The 19,984-nt window shown below is 36.2% G+C and overlaps 1 protein-coding gene across 2 annotated transcripts in view; it reads left to right on the top strand.

Annotated features, from left to right (window-relative positions):
• LOC132383055 (myosin-9-like) overlaps positions 1-19,984 on the top strand; it is a 113,810-nt gene that overhangs the window by 60,435 nt on the left and 33,391 nt on the right. For both annotated transcript variants that reach the window (XM_059953777.1, XM_059953776.1), the window contains 13 exons: positions 427-525; positions 1,520-1,663; positions 2,374-2,469; positions 3,720-3,838; positions 5,850-6,002; positions 8,929-9,102; positions 9,196-9,369; positions 9,582-9,696; positions 14,384-14,577; positions 15,558-15,679; positions 16,335-16,404; positions 17,800-17,960; positions 18,900-19,008. In XM_059953777.1, the coding sequence (XP_059809760.1) occupies positions 427-525; positions 1,520-1,663; positions 2,374-2,469; positions 3,720-3,838; positions 5,850-6,002; positions 8,929-9,102; positions 9,196-9,369; positions 9,582-9,696; positions 14,384-14,577; positions 15,558-15,679; positions 16,335-16,404; positions 17,800-17,960; positions 18,900-19,008 (1,730 nt within the window). The remainder of the gene's footprint in view (positions 1-426; positions 526-1,519; positions 1,664-2,373; positions 2,470-3,719; positions 3,839-5,849; positions 6,003-8,928; positions 9,103-9,195; positions 9,370-9,581; positions 9,697-14,383; positions 14,578-15,557; positions 15,680-16,334; positions 16,405-17,799; positions 17,961-18,899; positions 19,009-19,984) is intronic.

Genomic DNA, 19,984 nt, shown 5'->3' with positions numbered 1-19,984 from the left:
TAACCTACCAACAGCCATGTCTTTGGACTGTGAGAGGAAACCGGGAGAGTGTACAAACTTGTTACAGGAATCAGCAAGAATTGTACCCAGGTTGTCTGTCCTGTAAAGTGTTGTGCTAACTACTACACTACCATGTCGCATGCCTGTCCCATCAGCTTCAAGAAGTTATGTATAAATCCATCCATCCTCTTGTAATCTATTATTTACACCATTTGTTAGACTATCAACTATTTTGAAACTGCATTACTCTTGGGGTCAATACTATTTGTGTAAGCTAAGTTTGAATGATTATTCCAAATGAAACTATCCTGCTATGGTGGTCTATTTTACCTAACAGGTATTAGCTGTGAGCAACCCGGTGGTGACGTTCTTGTTTAAATTTTAAGATGTTCTTAAGGTGGAGTCTCTTTAACTAGCAACTTACAGATTTGTTGGAAAAGTCTCGTGCCATACGTCAAGCCAAAGATGAACGTACCTTCCATATTTTTTATTATCTTCTCTCTGGGGCTGGAGAACACTTGAAGAGTAAGTATATAGCATTTGTTTTCATGAGAAGTTGTGTAGTCCTGCTTAATCTAACCAGTAGAACTAGTATCATGGCATTAAGCAAGTCTTGCATGATCTCATTGTTTTTGCCTCCACTCCCTTAAAGCATAAATTGATTCCATGCATTGATCATTATGTGAAAAGGTAGTTACCCTGGTATTTATCATGTGCTTCTATTTCAAATATGTGACTTTAGTCTACTGGTGGTTATAAATGTGAAGTAGTATTCCTGATTCTATTTGTAAATCGCCTTGTACAGTATATTTCAGGATCTTCTCTCACTTCCTTTTCAAAGTAATCTATTAAATTTCTGATGCTGTACCATCACCTGAGCAATATATAATTAGAGAATGACATTTTGTCTCATGTGGTACCAAATGAATTGTAGTGTAATACTCAATTTGCTTTGTTGCTTTCCTTTTGTAACTAGATATGCAGGCATAGACATTTGTTTTGTCAGTTTTCAAGGACCTAATGGATGTTCAGAACATTTTAAGATGGCTGAACTGCTTCCTCAATCCTTGGCATTAGTTATGAATTTGATCAGCTTGCATTGAGAGATCAGTCTAAGCATGTAGTAGATTGTCTTCACAGCATTGCAAATATGTGGAAACATAGAAAACAGAACAAAAGTAAGCCATTGGCCCTTTGAGACTATTCTAGCATTCAGTATGATCTCTATATCAATACCATATTCCTGCTTGCACTCAAATGCCTTGATGTCTTTTGCACTTAGAAGTTTTCTATCACCTCTAATCTGTCGTGACTTTGCCTTCCTGCTTCTATGGTAGAAAATTCTGCATGTTCTCCACACAGTTGATGAAGTAGTTCTTCTCTCAAACTTAAGTGCCTTATCCCCATCCTGAGACTGAGACTTCAAAGCTAGTTAAGTGTCAAGGGAATTCTTGATAATGACAAGTGCTATATAATTTTTCCTTTTTAATACTAATGTGTGAAATATTTTTGATTGCAGATGATCTGTTATTAGAGGGCTACAATAACTACAGATTTATGTCTAATGGTCACGTTACCATTCCTGGACAACAAGACAAAGATTTGTTTCAGGAGACAATGGAGGCTTTCCGAATTATGGGAATATCTGATGATGAACTGATTGGTATGCATTAACTAGTTAAAAAATTGTACTATTAAGTGTATAGATTTGATTCATGGCAGCAATACTTTAATGCAGCCCTTCTTGCAGTGAGTAGCCAAACTATTTTCCAATTGATTTGTAGTATGTGTGAAAAGGTTTTTTAAAAATTCTGGTGATGTGGGCAACTCTGTCAAGATCAACTTATTTTACCCGTTGTGACTCAAAACATGATTGTCAGTGCTGTTCTTGAGACAGCATAGATACAATGTACATTCTCTAATCCCTGCTAGTTTGTAAACTTTTTTTGAGAATGTAACATAAGGCCATATATTTTAATGTATAGAAACATAGAAATCTACAGCGCATTACAGGCTCTTCGGCCTGCAATGTTGTGCTGACCATGTAACCTACTTCAGAAACTGCCTAGAATTTCCCTTCCATATAGCCCTCTATTTTACTAAGCTCCGTGTACCTATCTAAGAGTCTCATGAAAGACCCTACGGGTCTACCTCTACCTCTACCACCATCACTGGTAGTGCATCATTCCATGCACCCACCACTCTCTGTGTGATAAACTGACCTCTGACATCCCCCTTGTACCTACTTCCAAACACCTTAAAACTATGCCCCTCATATTATTGAATAAATCCAATGATCATTAGATGGTGTCTCTTTTCCTATCTTAAATGCCACAAATGTTTAATGATTTTCCTTTCTCTTTTGCTTCCTAGCCATGCTGAAGGTTGTTTCTGCAGTACTTCAATTTGGGAACATCGCTTTCAAGAAAGAACGCAATACTGACCAAGCTTCTATGCCTGATAATACAGGTGAATAGATCAGCAATCTAGTGAAACTTGTGCTAATGCTACAAATAAGTAGATCACTGAACAGACAAACTTGTAGATTTTGAACTCATCTTCACTTGTATGTTCATAGTATTCTGATTGCAAGGACTGTATTTCAATTCTGAAAGTTTTTTTCTGGACTGAGTTGTGTGCTGTTAAACAGTGTAGTCTCCACTACTTAAAGCACCCTCATTTTAAACTGTCCAGAAAGCCAAAGCCATTAACTGTGCACATCACTATATTGCTATTTATAATGTTTGCTTTTGCTTACTTTGTTAATTGATGTTGGCTCACTAGTTTTCAACTTATCAAAGATCAATCGTGCTTCTAAAACTGCTGTAATTGTTCAGTTTATAGCTAATGCTGACTTAATTTGGTTTCCTTAATATTGTATATGCTGAATGCTACCTTGTTATTTTAGACATTGTTTAGCAAGGAAAAATACAGCATTTAGAAAGGCAACAATTAATCAAAAGCAATCAGCATGGGGAAATTTGTGTCAGGCAATTTTGAATTTTTGGATGATGTAATGAAGGTTCATGACAAGGAGAAATTTCTGGTTTTGACTCACTTCCACTTCCGCTTTCCATGAGCTTAGCTCATTTAGACTTCCCTTATTCTGACTAATACCAACTTTCATTCATTTGACAATCCTGTGCTTGCTGACTGAGATGCTCAGCATCAAAGGATTGCTAAAGCACAAAAAATATTAGAGTAGATAAACATAGCTTGGAAAAGGAACCTGTGTCTTAAAGGAGGAAGGGGAAAATTGTGGGTAAAAATGTTTTTGGTTGCTTTGTTAACTGAAGTACATCTACCAATGTTAAAGTGGTAAAATTTGGGATGGGCTAAAGGCTGAGATTGCAGAATCGCAGAACTGATGTTTTGAGGCTAGATCAGATAGTATATAGGGAAGTAGCCAATTACTTAATCAGGAGCCTGTATAGATTGGCAAACAATGAGTGTTGGGTGAAATGGCAACTTAAGCTGTGGACAGTAACAATTTAAATTGCCTTGTTTATGGAAAGTTGGAAGATTGTTATCCAGGAAAGTTTTGGCAGTCATATCAGGAAGTGATCTTGTTTGAGATAGAGTAGTGTTACAAGGGTATAATGGGTAATCTTGATAATACCATACTTCTGAGATCTTGTACTTCTAGCTCTACTTTGATTCCTAGTAAATTAAAATACCATGGTCAAGTGGTGTTTTAATTGGGTATATTTCCTTCACAGCTGCCCAGAAAGTCTGCCATCTGCTGGGAATCAATGTGACCGACTTCAGCAGGGCAATCCTCACACCCCGCATTAAAGTTGGGAGGGATTTTGTCCAGAAAGCTCAGACCAAAGAGCAAGTGAGTATTTTCTTGTTTTCTGTGGATTTTTTTAAAGTTAGATCAGCATAATAGTAAAGTGCTTAAAAATACAGGTTGAGTACCTCCTATCTGAAATTCCAAAATCCGAATTATTTTTGAGCACTGACAAGACAAATTGAAAGTTCCACATGGTGCTGGGAAGGTTCTCTACACATCACAGACAATTCTGAGAAGTGTCCTCACATGTAATGAACAGTAGCCAATTCTAAATAGAAAATCACTGCATAAAGTGAAAAATGAAGATTTTGATTATGTATTGAGAATGGATTTCTTAGCCTCAAAGTGAACATATGCCGCTTAATAGTATGCTGATCATGAAACAAGTAAAGATGTATCATAAAGGACAGAAAATTGCAGGCTAGTTGCTGAAATTTAAGAAAAGGCATGGCATTACTTTTTAAAGATTTGTGGTGATGAAGTGTCTGCTGATAATGAAGCTGCAGAGAAGTTTGTTGAGTTTGCCAAGTTTGTCCTGGAAAATTCAACATGCTGAACGGCTGTATCAGTACATATGTTTGATAAACAAGTGTAAGACAAAGACTACTTGCCAATAGCACTTGCAATTTCAGAATTGGAAATGGTGGCAATCCCAAGCTATCTCATTATATAATCCAAAAAAAGTTCTAATCATTTCCAGCCCCAAGCATTACAGATTGGGGTATTCAACCTGTAGTTAATTTCAAAGCCGCTTAAATAATATTGTTCACTCTTTTCAGATTACACATTCAGGTAAGTTATTCTACCATGCGTTTCATTGTTCGTTGTCTTATATTTTACATGAATAGAATGAATGCAGTTGGACTATTACCTGTATGCTTCTGTATGCTTTAATTAACATAGCTCTTATCTGGGCTCTTGATTAGCAGAAAAAATGCATTAGTACAAGTTAAAACAAGGTATGCAAAAATTGATCAGGGTAAGAATAATAAAATGTACACTCGCATACCTTTGACAGAATTTTGGGAGGGAATATCCGACATGAGATAATTGCTCGTAGGACCAATACGGATTTAAGGTGCTTGGATATGGCCAGTTTGTTTTTCGTAAAGAGCATTTAAAATGAGTGCTACAGTTGTATTTAATAAGTAATTATGGACCCATCAGAACTATCTTGTGTTTTATCAGAGACTGCTGGCAGGCAAGCAAAAAGGCATTTTCTTCACACATAAGTGAACAGACAAGGATTCCTCAGTTTTTTTTTTGATGCATTTTATTTTTTAGAAAATGCTTATCTTGTGCAAATTTTATGTTTGAACAGTGCTGAAAACAATGGCTACTCTGAACAATAAAAATGGGGAAGAAATCAGTTTCTGGCTAATTAATTTTTGGATGACTGAAATTTCATATCACCTTTCTTAGGTCATGAATTTGCTTGCAGAATGGTTGCAACATGGGGGAGGGGGTAAGCATTTAGCTCATCTACTAATTCTGGGGCCAAAGAATTCCCCTGCCTCACTATATATACTCTGTCATAAGTGTTCAAATAGAAAATTGTATTCATTAAAATTATCCACATATCTCAAAGACTGTTAAAATAGGTCCATCATGATGAATTATATCGAAATGTTCTTGGTGGCTTCCACTTTTTGAAGCACTTTCCCTCAATTGGTTTCAAGGTATCAACCAATACTGAGGAAGGCATGAGATTTGAAACTGATTTAACGTGGAAGGGAAACCAGCTAAAATCAGAAATCTGGTGTTGCTGGAAATAGATATTGATGTGATAGCTTGGGTTTTGTTCAATGAGTAGACATATGCTTATAATCAGTGATGAAATAATGTTGCTACCTATGCTGGGTATCTACACCTCATTTTTAAGAATAATCCGGATTCAGCAATCTTGGAATTTCACGCTACTCCTGCCTGAGGTGTTTTGGTTAAAACGTAAATTGTGGCTGATTTTCTTTCTTTTACCTTCACTTACCCTATATTTCTTGATTCATTTTTAAACATATTTAAACATAAGTAACTGACTTTTTTTTGTGCACAGGCTGATTTTGCTGTTGAGGCTTTGGCTAAAGCCACTTATGAGCGACTCTTCCGTTGGCTGGTTATGCGCATTAATAAGGCTCTCGACAGGACCAAGAGACAGGGTGCTTCCTTTGTGGGCATTCTGGATATTGCTGGCTTTGAGATCTTTGAGGTATTTTGGCACTGTATATATAAAGCTCAGTAAATACAAGAATTGTCAAGGTTGGGAGTGGATAACTCGTTTAAGGCCAGTTGCAGTAAAAATCCAATGTGTCAGTCTTACATCTACATTTCGGCTATGTTGCTTGGGTGCTTGTGGTGTTCGGTCCGAGCAATCTTAGTATGGCAGTTTCCCTTGGGTGTAAATCATTGGACTTCTCAGTTGTATATCTCAGTTGTTCCACATCTGGGATGGCAAAGTGGAGTCGTTATGTGGAGGTAGGGATTAATGTTCATAAACTAGTTGCCTAGGTGTAAAGATCATTGCAGGCAGCAAAGAGCTTCTTGTGTCCAGACAACCCACCTGACTTTGAAGAATATTTAAAAATCCACATTACCAAAGTCCTTTAAAACTCACAAATGGTGGGATATTTGAAGTTAAGAGAATTATTTTTGTTTGTGTAGGACTGTAATGTTTTTGATTGTATTTTGCGTTAGCTTCTAAAACTCAACCATTCCCAGCTATGACATGATACGGAATGAAGTGCTTTTTATCTTAGTGTGAACAGTCCTTTTCACAATTTTCTGTAATGCAAAACCCTGTCATCTGCACATGCATTGAGAAATGAGAGTTGAGAAAAAGTCACTTCCCACCCCCAAATTCCATGAATAGATTTTTATTATTTTTTTCCAAATAGTGTGTACTCTAGGCCAGTCATCAGTCACTATTGCCAAGAATAGCTGGTAGTTCCACCATCTTGCTGAGCCTTGAGGATATTAATTTATCTCCTGCAGATATATCTGCTGATAGGTGTTGGTAGGAGTGATCACCAAATAGTTCTTCTGCAGATCCCATCTTTATACTAAGAGTACTTCCGTTACGGTATTGCCACCTTGCTAGTCATTTTGGATCTAGCTGTTCAAAAATGGGCATCTATGAGGACTGCTTTCTACAACATAGTGTAACTTCGTGATCCATCAGGATCCTCCATTGGGAACCCATCCTTGCACAGTCCCACCTACAAGGTGAAGTCTATCTCATTTTTATTGGATATGTTACACCAAAGGCAAGAAATGCTGCATGTAAACCAAAATTTATTTGCACTACTTTCAGTTCCATAGTGGAGTTTATTGTAATTTGCACAAGTACATGTTTGTACAGGTGTAATGAAACCCTGAAGCAGCATCACAAGCACATCGCATCATAAAGGCAGCATTCTCAAGAAAAATATAAATTAAAACACGTTATACACATTTAAATGAAAGAATACAATTAGCACAGAAAAAAGTCGGTAATCATGGTGTTACTAAACTATATTGATTAAGATTGTGCCAGTTAGTTCAAAAACCAAAAGACTGAAGGGAAGTAGCTACATTTGTTGCGGGGCTTTAAGCTTGTATATCTCCTGCCCAATGGTAGCTGCGAGGAGATGGCATGATATTGATGGAGATCTTGAGGTAATGCCTCCTATAGATATCACCAAGAGGCAGACACATGTGCCAGCGATATAACAAACCAACCAGGATGAAATGTCAAAACAGATTTGATGGGCTGAATGGCTTAATTCTGCTCCATGACTTAAGGCCTTTATGTATTCACAGCTTATGCTATAGTCTCTTCCAGTGGAGATCCCCAACAAAAGTAAGCACCACTTGATAGTACTTAGAGGCAGATTGTAATGATATTAGTCAGTTAGTGCAAATTTGTGTATAGGATAAAGCAGGCATGGGCAAACTACGGCCCGGGGGCCATATGTGGCCCGTTAAGCTTTTTAATCCGGCCTGCAGAACTTGATGAAATTATATTAATAAACATTGTTAACGTTTTCTCCCCGCGTTTTCCCAATAGATGACGCACTCTATATACATTGACCTTTGAGGTGCAGCATATTACTCCACATTTGCGCTTTACTCTTTGTTCGGCTCGACCTATTTGTGTGAACAGGCGTTCAGCGTCATGAACATCAACAAAGCCAGCCACAGATCCAAGTTAACTGACCAACACCTCAGATCCATCCTGAGAATCGCCACAACAAAACTAAATCCAGACTTTGATGCGCTGGCTAAAAAGGGAGACCAACAACTCTGTTCCCACTGAAATTAAAAATAAGTTTCTTCGTTGTGTTATGTAAAAAATGCATTTGAAAATATTTTTTTCAATAAGCCTTACATGTTACATGTCATTTCTGTTAAGTAATGGACATGAGTAGTGTGCAGGTGCACGTACGTTCTCAAAATAAAAAATGCGCTCCAGATCAAATAACGTGCTCCGCATACTGGCGCGCTCTCACTGTTCTGTCATTGTGCGGGTCGTTGTTGAGTTTTGGCACAGGGGACAATTGAATAAGAAGGAGCAGGACAAGTAGACCTGCATCTCCTACCGTTTTTGAAATAAAGACAGTCAGGAGGAGAGTGATGATGATAATATCTTGAAGGATAACAGAATTTTCAGTGCTTTAAAATAATAACTGTTACTATTAAAAAAAGCTGTATTTTATTCATTTAATTTTCAATGTTTTAAAAGTCATTTCAATAAATAGCTAAATACCATGGGACTTCAAAGACAGATATTTGTTGTAATGCATTTGTTCATTTTCAATTGAAATTAAAGCACATGTTTTCTACATATCCCATGATATTTTATTTTCTCTTATGAGGTGTATTACCAAAACACTCCGTCCATCTGCTCCTGGTCCGGCCCCCCAAATTTTAGAACCCTTTGTGGCCCACAAGTCAAAAAGTTTGCCCACCCCTGGGATAAAGTGTATGAAGAAATGAGAGTTCAGGTCTCAGTGGTTGAATGTAATAGTTCTGGTTGGAATTAACCAACTCCAGACAACAAAGTATACTCAGAAAGACATGGTGTGTTGCATTGCATTGCATTGCATTGACAACTTCCTCTTGTTCCTTTCTTGCTAATGATTTTTGTACTTTTGCAGTTGAACTCCTTTGAACAATTGTGCATCAATTACACAAATGAAAAGCTGCAACAACTCTTCAATCACACCATGTTCATCCTGGAACAAGAAGAATACCAGCGAGAAGGAATTGAATGGAATTTCATTGATTTTGGCCTTGATTTACAGCCTTGCATTGACCTAATTGAAAAATCTGTGAGTCATTTGTTTTCTTGTTAATTGACTTCCTTCTATATATTGATTGAAGTAGATTGGTTTTATTTTTTCTACAATCATACTGTTTTTCAGGCTAGTCCTCCTGGCATTCTGGCTCTGCTTGATGAAGAGTGCTGGTTCCCCAAAGCAACTGACAAAACATTTGTTGAGAAGGTAGTACAGGAACAGGGGACCCACCCGAAGTTCCAGAAACCTAAACAGCTAAAAGACAAGGCTGATTTCTGCATTATACATTATGCTGGGAAGGTAAACTGAACTATTGTTTTTCGTGATTGTTTTAATTAGAAAATCCTGTCATTCAGTTGTCATCTTGCAGAATTATTTTAACTTTTGCTATGTTTATTATGCTCTTGTATAAATGCATGAGGCTGCAATATGCACTGTTTTAAATAGTTCAATAGTTCAATACTTCAGTATTACGTATGTGTATTTATATAAGGTATCTTTTTGCAATGCAGGTAGATTACAAAGCAAACGAGTGGCTAATGAAGAACATGGACCCCCTAAATGATAACATTGCCACATTGTTGCACCAGTCTTCTGATAAGTTTATTGCTGATCTTTGGAGGGACGGTATGTTTAAATCTGAAATAAGGGTTTCTATTCTTTTCATTGTAACTTGCCTTCAATAATTCTCTTTCCAAGGGACATGGCCTTTTCTCGTGTTTCCTATCCTCAGGTTGACAGTGCTATCAAACATTCCTGAATTAAGATCAGTGTTTCTAGTCATGTCTGATACTGAGAGTTGCAGAGGTCTAGCATGGGGACTGAATACAATTCATACTTTTCAAATTCTCATGAGCAAAATGAGGAAACAAAATTACCTTGGGCAATCTATTCCTAAAGAGTGCTTGATAAACAGCTTTTGGCTGAACACAACAAACAACCTTTTGTTAATTTTAAGTTTAGTAGGATAGGTCCATGTCCTTACATGTATTGCAGAATGTATATACTCTGACTTTATTTCCCAGGTTTGCTGGTTGTTAATGGCGTATTTGGAACTTCATCCTATATTTTAATTCTTATCAATAACAATAGTAGAAAAATGTAATGTTAAATTTCTTGCAAGGTGATAGATCTCATTCATTTTCTATACGATTTACCCTATTTATTAGGACCAATTTAGATCTATGCTTCCATTTCTAGCCCCCGATAGTCTTTTGTTTCTCAGAAGATAGACAATGATCTGTTCACAGGCCTTGGATAATACAGTTTCATAACTTTTCTGAATAAAAAGAAATACTTCTTGATATCTCATGACCCTCAAGAAACCCTAATATGCTCTGCTCCTATTCCAGAAGATGCAGCTATTGTTGTAATTAGTAAACCATTCACAAGTATCCAAGTAGTTTTAAAAAAAACTAAATCTTATATACTTTGCATTTCTTATTGGTAATGTAATTTCTTTAAGGGCTCAATTCTTATATTTGTCTTGTTGATGTCTCTGTGTCTATTGCAGAGATAAAAAGCTTTCAGAGAGCCTATTTCTATACACGCTTTCCTATTCTACATCTAGAACCAGGTGACGTGAGAGAAGGCTGTGATCTTGTTGCTTCTGAGAATCACCTGCTTTTGTCTGTTCATTTTTCCTCCATTTGCTTTTTCTCTATTTTCCCTTCTGCTTTAGGTTAATGCAACTCAACCATTTCAACAGTGCCTCATCTTGTGTTGCAGTGGTGAAATTGTTCCACCAACGTAAGCAAAATGCACGTGTGGAAAAATAGTTGAAATTAATCTTGATATTGATATAATTCAGTGTGAGGAATTTTCTTCTGCATTCAATAATGTAATGATCTCATAAATATAACTATTGGGTTTTTCTGGATCTAAGTTATAATGTGCAAATCTTACTTCAAAGATCTGGTGTCCCTTGTCCTGGTAGTTTTCTCCAAGACAATTAAGGACTATTATTATTTGTATTCTGACTTACACTTATTTTAAAAATGCCTGTCTGCATGTTTACCCCTTTTTTCCACATTCCCATGCTATTTACTGTTTCTTTGCTAAGTAGGGAAGAGGGATGGCCTTAAGCTGCCAGGCAATTTTCTTGCCAATTATCCTTGGCTTCTGCAGTCTTTAGAATATCTAATCAATATTGGACCTTTCTGTCTTCCATATTCGCATCTTTACTTGGGATCTTAGAGAAAAGTAGAAGCATACATTTGCCTCTCCCCCTTCTGCTATTCAATAAGATTGTGGTTGATCTTTTACTTCAGTACATACACAGTCCCTGCATTAACCCATTTTCCCTTTTTGACTGATCAGTTTGGTAACCCACTTTAGCATTTGAAACAGTATTTTTTTTAATGAAATTGAGGTTTCAACTGATCATTAAGAATGTAGAAATCAAATGCACGACTCTGTTTCCTCTGATTTAAGATAGTTGCATGAAATGTGTTTCCAATTGCATGTCATGTTACTCACATAGTTAATACTAACATATAAATTTTTTAAAACTTATTCTAATTTTTAGTTATAAATATTGCAGTTCACATGTTCCTGCCCGTGAAGCCACCATAAGTTCTATTGTGAAGGGTGGAATTTTGAAGCTTAAACACTTTTGCAGTATGCCTATGCTTGCAGTTGATGCAGCAATTACCAGAAAGAGCTTGCAGCTTGGACAATACCCTCTTAGAGTTTAAAGTTTTAAACTTGTGTGCAAGTAAAGTGCTAATGGGGCCAGAAGTGAAAGCTGGAGATAATATACTGAATTAGTATTTCTTATGGATTCACAGAGTATGTGGGATCTTAAGAAAGGCACTATAGATGAAAATGGAAAGTAGCTCCCTGTGAACTAAGTTGCCCTTCTTGCCAAGGCAAGTCTTCTTAATATTGTAGACCAGTTGAAGATTCCTATTAAAATATATACATTCGAGTTGGCACATTATTATTACTTTTAAATCTATTTCATCAGTTTTCAAATATACTTTCAATTTTCCACACATAGCATTGTCTGCTTTGTAGCTACCAAATCTAGTCAGGTTAACCTAATGGCAAACTACTTCAGCTGTAATTTTTATGTTTCTAGTGAGGAATTTTTTCCATCCCATTCATGCTATCAACTGACAAAGACATTTTAAGTCTCAGCTTCCCCACCTGACCGCAAAAGATTAAACTAATAATCTGTAAATTATAGGGAATTTGAATTAAGCAGAATTCTAAATTTCCAAATTATGCCAGGAGATTGTTCAAGGGAGTGATGGATTATTTTTACTGAGACTTGTTGGACTCTGGAGCATTTTATCTGAAGGATATTGAAATCTCTGATTGTACAAAATAGCCATTTAAAGAAAAAAAGCTGTTTGGAAAAGAGAAACAGCTGCATATCATCTTTAAATCATTGTAGTTCCCTGCACTTTTACCATTAATGGCAGTTGCATTCATAAAGGTTCCTTTGGTGGACAATAGTCGTAACATTTTTCAAACAAACCTCGATGATTCTAAGGTTAATTAAGATGTATGTTGTTGATAGTTCAGTCTAAAGTTGCATAGTTTATCCAGTACTGCATAGAAATTACAGCTGAAGTTTAAAGTTGTGGTTTAATTGTTTATCCTACATGGGTGTTTAAACTGTTTTTAATTGCACTTCAATTTTTATTTATACTATGGCAGCTTTGCCATATTGCATATAAATTTATATTGCATACACATTTCTTTTGCTTAGCTATTTGATGATTTAATATTCACCATTTGAAACTGGTTTCAAATTTTAACTATTTTATTAAAGTTTTGCACAGTTCTGACCACTTCTGGCTGTTGGTGCTCTAAATTTGCATGATGTATCTGAACCAGAACCCTCTCACTTAACTTGGACCAGCTTGCAAAAGAACATAATAAAGATCTGCATTTGATCTGCCACACAACTTTATGATTGCAACAAAATGCATGAATGGGATTTCTATCTTGTGTATGAAGAACACTTTGCATGATCAATGTTTGACCAAAATATCGACTGTTTAGACATGTTTTGGATAGACATTAGTATTGTGAATGAACATTTTTGCATTTCGGTCTGCACCAAACATCCATAGTCAGCTGCTCAACTGGCTGCAGAATATAATTTCTGTCCTAACATAACTGCAACATAAAAATCCATTAAACATGTAATGTTTCAATTTCCTCAGATGGAATTGGTGTAATTTGAGGAAGAGTGACAATGGGGGAAATGTCATAAAGCGGATTTGTGCTTTGGAGTATGGTAATTGGGATTAAAGTTGAGATTCTCAAAACTCAAAAGCGAGTATAGCTTAGGTTAAAGGTTGATTTGATCAATAAACCACAATGTTAAATATTTTCTTATTTTTGAGTATTTGGCTTTATTGAAGGCACTTTATTAACTCTGTCCAGTAGAGAAAATCTTGTTCGAAGCAATGCTCAACTCTGATTTTTGTCCCTGTTCTCGTTAAATAACATTTAATTAATGAACCTTTTAAATTTGTAATTCCTATTGGCATTCACAGTGCAATTTGAGCTTCTTAAATAATTTTGGAATGAAATATTTTAAACATTTCTGGCTGCTTTTGATTCTGAAATAAAGTAATATATTTTAATCTTCAGCTTTGGTAATGTTGCACTGTATTCTTATGTCATTATAGCAGGCTAAGTTTATTTGCTGCCCATCAACAACCTTTGGCACCAGATAATAAGTTTCAAAAGTTTTCCTTGATCTGTAACTGGATAAAGTTCTCTTACCAAAGTATCCAACAGTTTGAGTTATTATTGCTTTTGATGAAAAATTATTCCTTTTTTTGATGGTGGAGAGAAAGTCTTTATAAAACAGAAAGAATTTAAATATTTCAGGTTTAATAATATGTACTCAAACTTTATGTCCTGTATCCTAAATCTAGCCCTATCTGCCATCTTAGATGTGTGGCCTTGGTATTATTTTAAAGAGAAGGCATTATTCCAGGCTTTTCACTCCTGTTATCAATTTCATTTTTAAATAAATAATCTGGTCTTTATGGATCTTTGGAGCTTGTGTGGCTGCTGCATTTCCTACATTGCCACAGTAATTGCAGTTTAAGAAAATAAATTGGCTGCAAAGCGCCTTGATGTACATTTGAGGTTTTCTGTCTTCACTCAAATCTATTCCCAAGGCTTAGAATATCACCCGTGCAGGTTAATCAAAATTCTTCCCTCTTTTTTGTTTTAATATTGCTTGCTGAAACTTATCATGTAGTCTTAGCTCCTTCCAGATTATTGCCCTTCAGTTTTTGTAGCTATATCATAGTTAACCAACTTGTATCAATTCCTTTCTCAGTGGACCGCATTGTTGGTTTGGACCAAGTTGTAGAGATGTCCCATACAGCATTACCTGGTGCATTCAAGACCAAAAGGGGCATGTTCCGCACAGTCAGCCAACTTTATAAAGAGCAGCTTTCAAAACTAATGGCCACCCTAAGGAATACCAATCCAAATTTTGTTCGCTGCATTATTCCTAACCATGAGAAGAAGGTGAGTGCTATGCTGCTTTGGTGACAGTTCAGTGACTGTTGGATATGTTCAGTAATGAACTGGCAACCCAATGTATCAATTTTAATAGATATTAGCAGATCTTCAGAGAGTTCAGTTTTAGGAACACGTTTATATTTGTCTAAGATACAGGAAACAATCACGACTAGAAGCAGTGCAGAGAAATGTGATTTAAGTTGATCACTTATGAGACAAACTTATAAATATCGTCCTTGAAAAGAAATCTTAGTTAATGTGATGAGTAAAATGGAAGGAATTGATTATGAAAAATATTGACTGTGGGATATTGGTCCTATTTTTGTCTTAATATGGCCTAATGTCAGGACGCACCTCAAATTAATAGCTAGAATAATATTTTTCATCTCATTTCATAGATGTATACCATTTGCCTCATTGATTCAATGCTGCCTCCCAGAACGATTCCATCGAGCCCACTTCCCCACTTATCTCCCTGTTATCTATATCACATACACATTCGGGATTTACAAGAAAACCAAAACATCTGGGGGGAATCCATAAGGTGAATTTGTGTGTTGCGTATAGCAGTACTTGAGGTCCGAGCACTAATTACTGTGCCCTTTTGTAACCTGTAAGTAAAGTAGTAGAAATAAACTTTAAAGCAGTTGGTTGCTCTGAAAAATGATTATAGGTTTTCAAGATAAGTGAGATGGACTGAATATCTGCAGCACTGCCATCAATTTAGAATAATCAACCAAAGTGTGAGAAGCCACTCTATACGTAACCTAATTAGTATTTATCTTCCCAACATTTACTGGAGAGAACTTAGCATAGCTTCAAGATTTTTTTAATGATATTGATGATGATTTTGCATGTGAAGAATTGACAAAAAAAAAGAGAAAAGTGTTTTTTGAGAAGCTAGTGTTAATGTGATCTTAGAAAGCTTGTACTTTATGGCTTTGTCAAGAGTCTAGTTTAAAAAATGTCATTCCATTATTTTATAGTCTGGAAAACTAGAAGCTCATCTCGTTTTGGAGCAACTCCGGTGTAACGGTGTCCTTGAAGGTATTCGTATTTGCAGACAAGGATTTCCCAACAGAATTGTTTTCCAGGAGTTCCGTCAAAGGTAATTTTATTGACCTTTTCAGTGCTGAATTTATATTAACCATTGTACAGGAAAGTGCATGTATGCTTGTTCAATTCCCTAAGGCACTTGTAAAGCAAAATATTTTCAAAGAGGTAAAGATTGATGTGAATTTATAAGCCAATGTAAAAATGGCTTTGAAAATTATGGTTTCTCATTTACTGTAAATCACAACTAGTTAGAATGACATCCTTCATTGTCATATTTCACCTGTGTCATATAATTAGTGGTAGGCACAAATGCTGCCTGTTAACTATTACCCTGCTAATTGTACTAGCTATATTAAATAATTCTATTCTTGCAAATTATTTTTATGCTTCATTGTCTGATGTATGATTCTTGAGCTGGTCTGTGTTTGGTTTAGCCTATGAAACTACATGGAGCAAATGGATTTATTCCTGGTTAAGATTTGCCAATGAGTTCATGGGTTTAGAGAAATAAATCTGTTTTAATTCCATGGGCAAATCTAGTGATGACCTCCACCAATAGTTCAGAAATTATTGTCATCAGTCATTACTGGTTGCCATTATTGACTAAGCAGGCAACCAATATACAGTGAAATTACCTTCAGGTTATTTCATAATGGCTGCTGTCTATTAATTAGTCAATTTTGTTTTAACTTCTAATTCTTTTGCAGGTATGAGATCCTTACTCCTAATTCCATTCCCAAAGGTTTCATGGATGGAAAACAGGCTTGTGTACTCATGGTATGCAGTTTTAAGATTGTTGCTATATATCTAGGAACCATTCTAGCGTAATTTTTAAATACTTAATCAAATTGTTATTCATACCTGAAATTTGGTTAGTATGATATAGATGTGCATGAATTACATTGTTATAACTGAAAGTTTTGTAGTTGGTCTTTTAGGCTATCTCCAAAACTGTAATGTAGTGGAACTGAAAATTGAAGGGCTATTTCTATGCACTTCCCTTTTCTGGTGGGAGGTGGTAGCAGTGGAATCAGAAATGTATAGATTACAGGATCAATCATATAAATGATAAACCTGTCCTCTTGTTGAAAATAGCTCTATTCTATAATAGTCTTGTGACTAATACATTTTATGGCTATACATTGTAGCCTTAATATTGTTTCAGTAGGTTTCAAAAGGTACTTTTAATGTCAGAGAAATGTATACAATATACATCCTGAAATTCTTTTTCTTTGAAAAAAATCACGAAAAAAAGGAGTGCCCCAAAGAATGAATGACAGCTAAATACTAGAAACCGAAAGCCCCCATCCCAGCTCCCCACCAGCAAAAAAAATTAGTGCCCTCCACCAAGCACTCAAGTGTGCAGCAAGCATCAAAGACACAGACTTGCAGTACCCCAAAAACTACTCGTTCACCCGGTACTTCAAGATACTAGAGGCTCTCTCCCTAATAAGGAGTGTCCCCGTTTCACACAAGAGGGGAGATGTAACAAATATCTCGCTGATTTATAATGTTAAAAGTCTATTGCATCGCTAAGTAGAGCTGTTTCCGAAGATGTAACATAGGCATCGCCATTTAGCACTTTCATAACTTCACTCCACCCCTCCAAATACTTGGGGGTATAACTAGCTGCTGGATTTCTCAACCAAAATGACCCTTCTAGTTAACTATCTGAAGAATATGCATTAATTGGAGAGCCTAACTAGCTTTTCAATCATTAGTTTGTTGATTTGCGTGTTTGATTTAAAGTAATTTGTGGGCAAGTGAACCTAGAAGAATGCCTAGAACTAACTAGATCTGGTTTGATAAATTTGACACACTAAAGCAGGGCTTCCTAACCTTTTTTATACCATACACCCCTATCATTAACTAGTGGGTCTGTGGACCCAGGTTAGGAGCTCCTGCTTTAAAACAACAGCTTATTTCTTTTGTGTTCCTTAGTCTCCTTTCAGTTTGCACAATATCCTTCCTTCCTTTCACAACTCGCACTTGTTTTTTTTCTCATGTAGCATTTACACTAAGTATTGGCGGTTAGCTGTCAGAAACAAGAAGCAGTAAACCATTCAAAGTAGAACTGTTTCGAGTGTTAGCATCTGTCAGCTCTGTCTCTTCATCCATTGGAAAAGACCGATTTACTTCAATAATTATTCCTGGAAACACTTTATCCTACAGATCAAAGCTCTAGAATTGGATCCTAACTTGTACCGAATTGGACAGAGTAAGGTGTTCTTCCGTGCTGGTGTGTTGGCTCACCTTGAGGAAGAAAGGGACTTGAAGATCACAGATGTCATCATTGAATTTCAAGCTTTGTGTAGAGGTTATTTGGCAAGAAAGTAAGAACCTTATTTTTAAATACTCCCAATATTTTGTTACTGAGAGACAAGAAAGCCTTGTATTCCTCCACAACCTTCATTTAAAGGGATGTTCATTTTCGTTTAATTTGAAACTTAGCCCCATTGTTTGACAAAAGTAAATCTGATTTATAGTAATCTAATTAAATTAACCACTTTATTATTGTCTGCCACAATGAGAGTGAAGTTCTCTGGTAGCTTCAGAAATTTCCAGTCTACTCTGGACGTGTCTGCTGGTACAGATTATCCAAGCGATCATCAGCTCTATTCACCCCACGCTGATCTGTGGTGATATTTTTTTCCCACTGTTCCAGTTGATTTATTGGAATGTTATTTTGAATTGCGAGTGAACAAATAGAAATTTGTTGTACATTCACATGTACATTCCTTAGTACTATCTATATCCATCAAGCCCCACCTGTCATATTGTCACCCTGAAATACTATCATGTTAAAAAATATAGTTTTCTTCTGACCTGGATTCCATTTTACAGATCAAAAGTTAACCAGGCAATCATTTGCCAAGTGGCTATCAATCTAGGCGTATAATTTTACTTGATCTTGTCCTTTCCTGTCTACATGGGTTATCAATAAATGGCTTGATGGAATTAGACACTTGGTAAAAGACGATTTGTGCTCTGAAGAAAGTAGAGCATGCTGTTTACATGAATATTATCAGAACAGCAGTCCAAAGCTTTAGTCAACTGATTTCCATTGTATATTCCAACTCATAAGGTTTGTCATTTGATCAAAGCTCACATTTCTTGGAGACTCTAAGTCCCAAGTAATTGATCTGAGATTTTGTTTACAAGCTTAAAATTCATTCTGTATTTCAGTGTTTGATTCATGCAGCCAATTTAAAAAGTTCAAGTTGGTGCTAAGCTACTTTTAATGGTATTGTTCCTGTTGCCACTTATTACAGGGCCTTTGCTAGACGTCAACAGCAACTGAATGCCATGAAGGTAATTCAGAGAAACTGTGCTGCTTACCTGAAGCTACGCAATTGGCAGTGGTGGAGGCTGTTTACAAAGGCAAGTATGATGTTTTGTACAACAGATTGAAACTCGTAAGCTTTTGTAAATTTCTGTAAAAGGGTACTTAATTTCTAGATGAAATTCACTGTGGCATGGATTTCTCATGGATAAAAAACAAACATAGATAATACTAAGGCCCTCCACTATGTAAAAGTATTAACATAAGTTTTGTCCTATTCCTAAATCACAGGGAGGCAAGATTCTCCCTTGTAACCACAGCAGGTTTAATGTTAATGATCTCTAAATCAGCAGCCCCTCAAGATCCACAAGCCCCAACTTGTGCCACTGACCACATGCCTTTTATTTTGAACTGTGGTGTTGTGTTGTCTGAAGCTGGCAAATTTGAAGGATTTCCAAGTGTTGCACGTGTCACTCAGCCGCCCTCCTATTCCACGTAATTAAATGCTACCCTAATTAGGGAGAAGCTTGCTTCCCACAAAGCCTCAAGCAGCAGTCCCCTTGACACATGGACACTGCAGGAGCAAGCTCTGGAGAACATTTACCAATGTTCCCAGTAACACACAATGAGTAAATTGAGTTTATTGCGGAGCAATGTGAAATTATGTTTTTTAGAAGATCTGATAATAAAAAGACTATATAAGAATAGTATGATTTTTGGGTATGTGGTTAAACAATAAGATATTGGTGTTCACAAATACTAAACAGGCATGCCAAATTTATTGATGAAACATATATTAATTGGTATGTACGTAATAAATCAAATTAGAGTTTGTGCTGAACTGTTGTTTATATCTCAGCTTGAGCAAAACGAGTAATTTTCGAAAGCTGTAGGCTCTTTGTAAAGGGTTTACTAGTATGTTAGGGATGGTGGACTTCATTTCAGAAATTATTGGAAAATTTAGAACTACTGTCTTTGGAATCAAAAATAAAGAGGTGATTCAGTCAATTTGAAAATGAGCAAGTAGAGAAAGCTATTCTATAAAGTGGTGTATTGCTAGAGGTCTTTATATAT

This window comes from Hypanus sabinus, chromosome 29 (genome assembly GCF_030144855.1).
Source record: "Hypanus sabinus isolate sHypSab1 chromosome 29, sHypSab1.hap1, whole genome shotgun sequence".
Lineage (NCBI taxonomy): Eukaryota > Metazoa > Chordata > Chondrichthyes > Myliobatiformes > Dasyatidae > Hypanus > Hypanus sabinus.
This window is presented reverse-complemented; position numbering and strand designations above follow the sequence as displayed.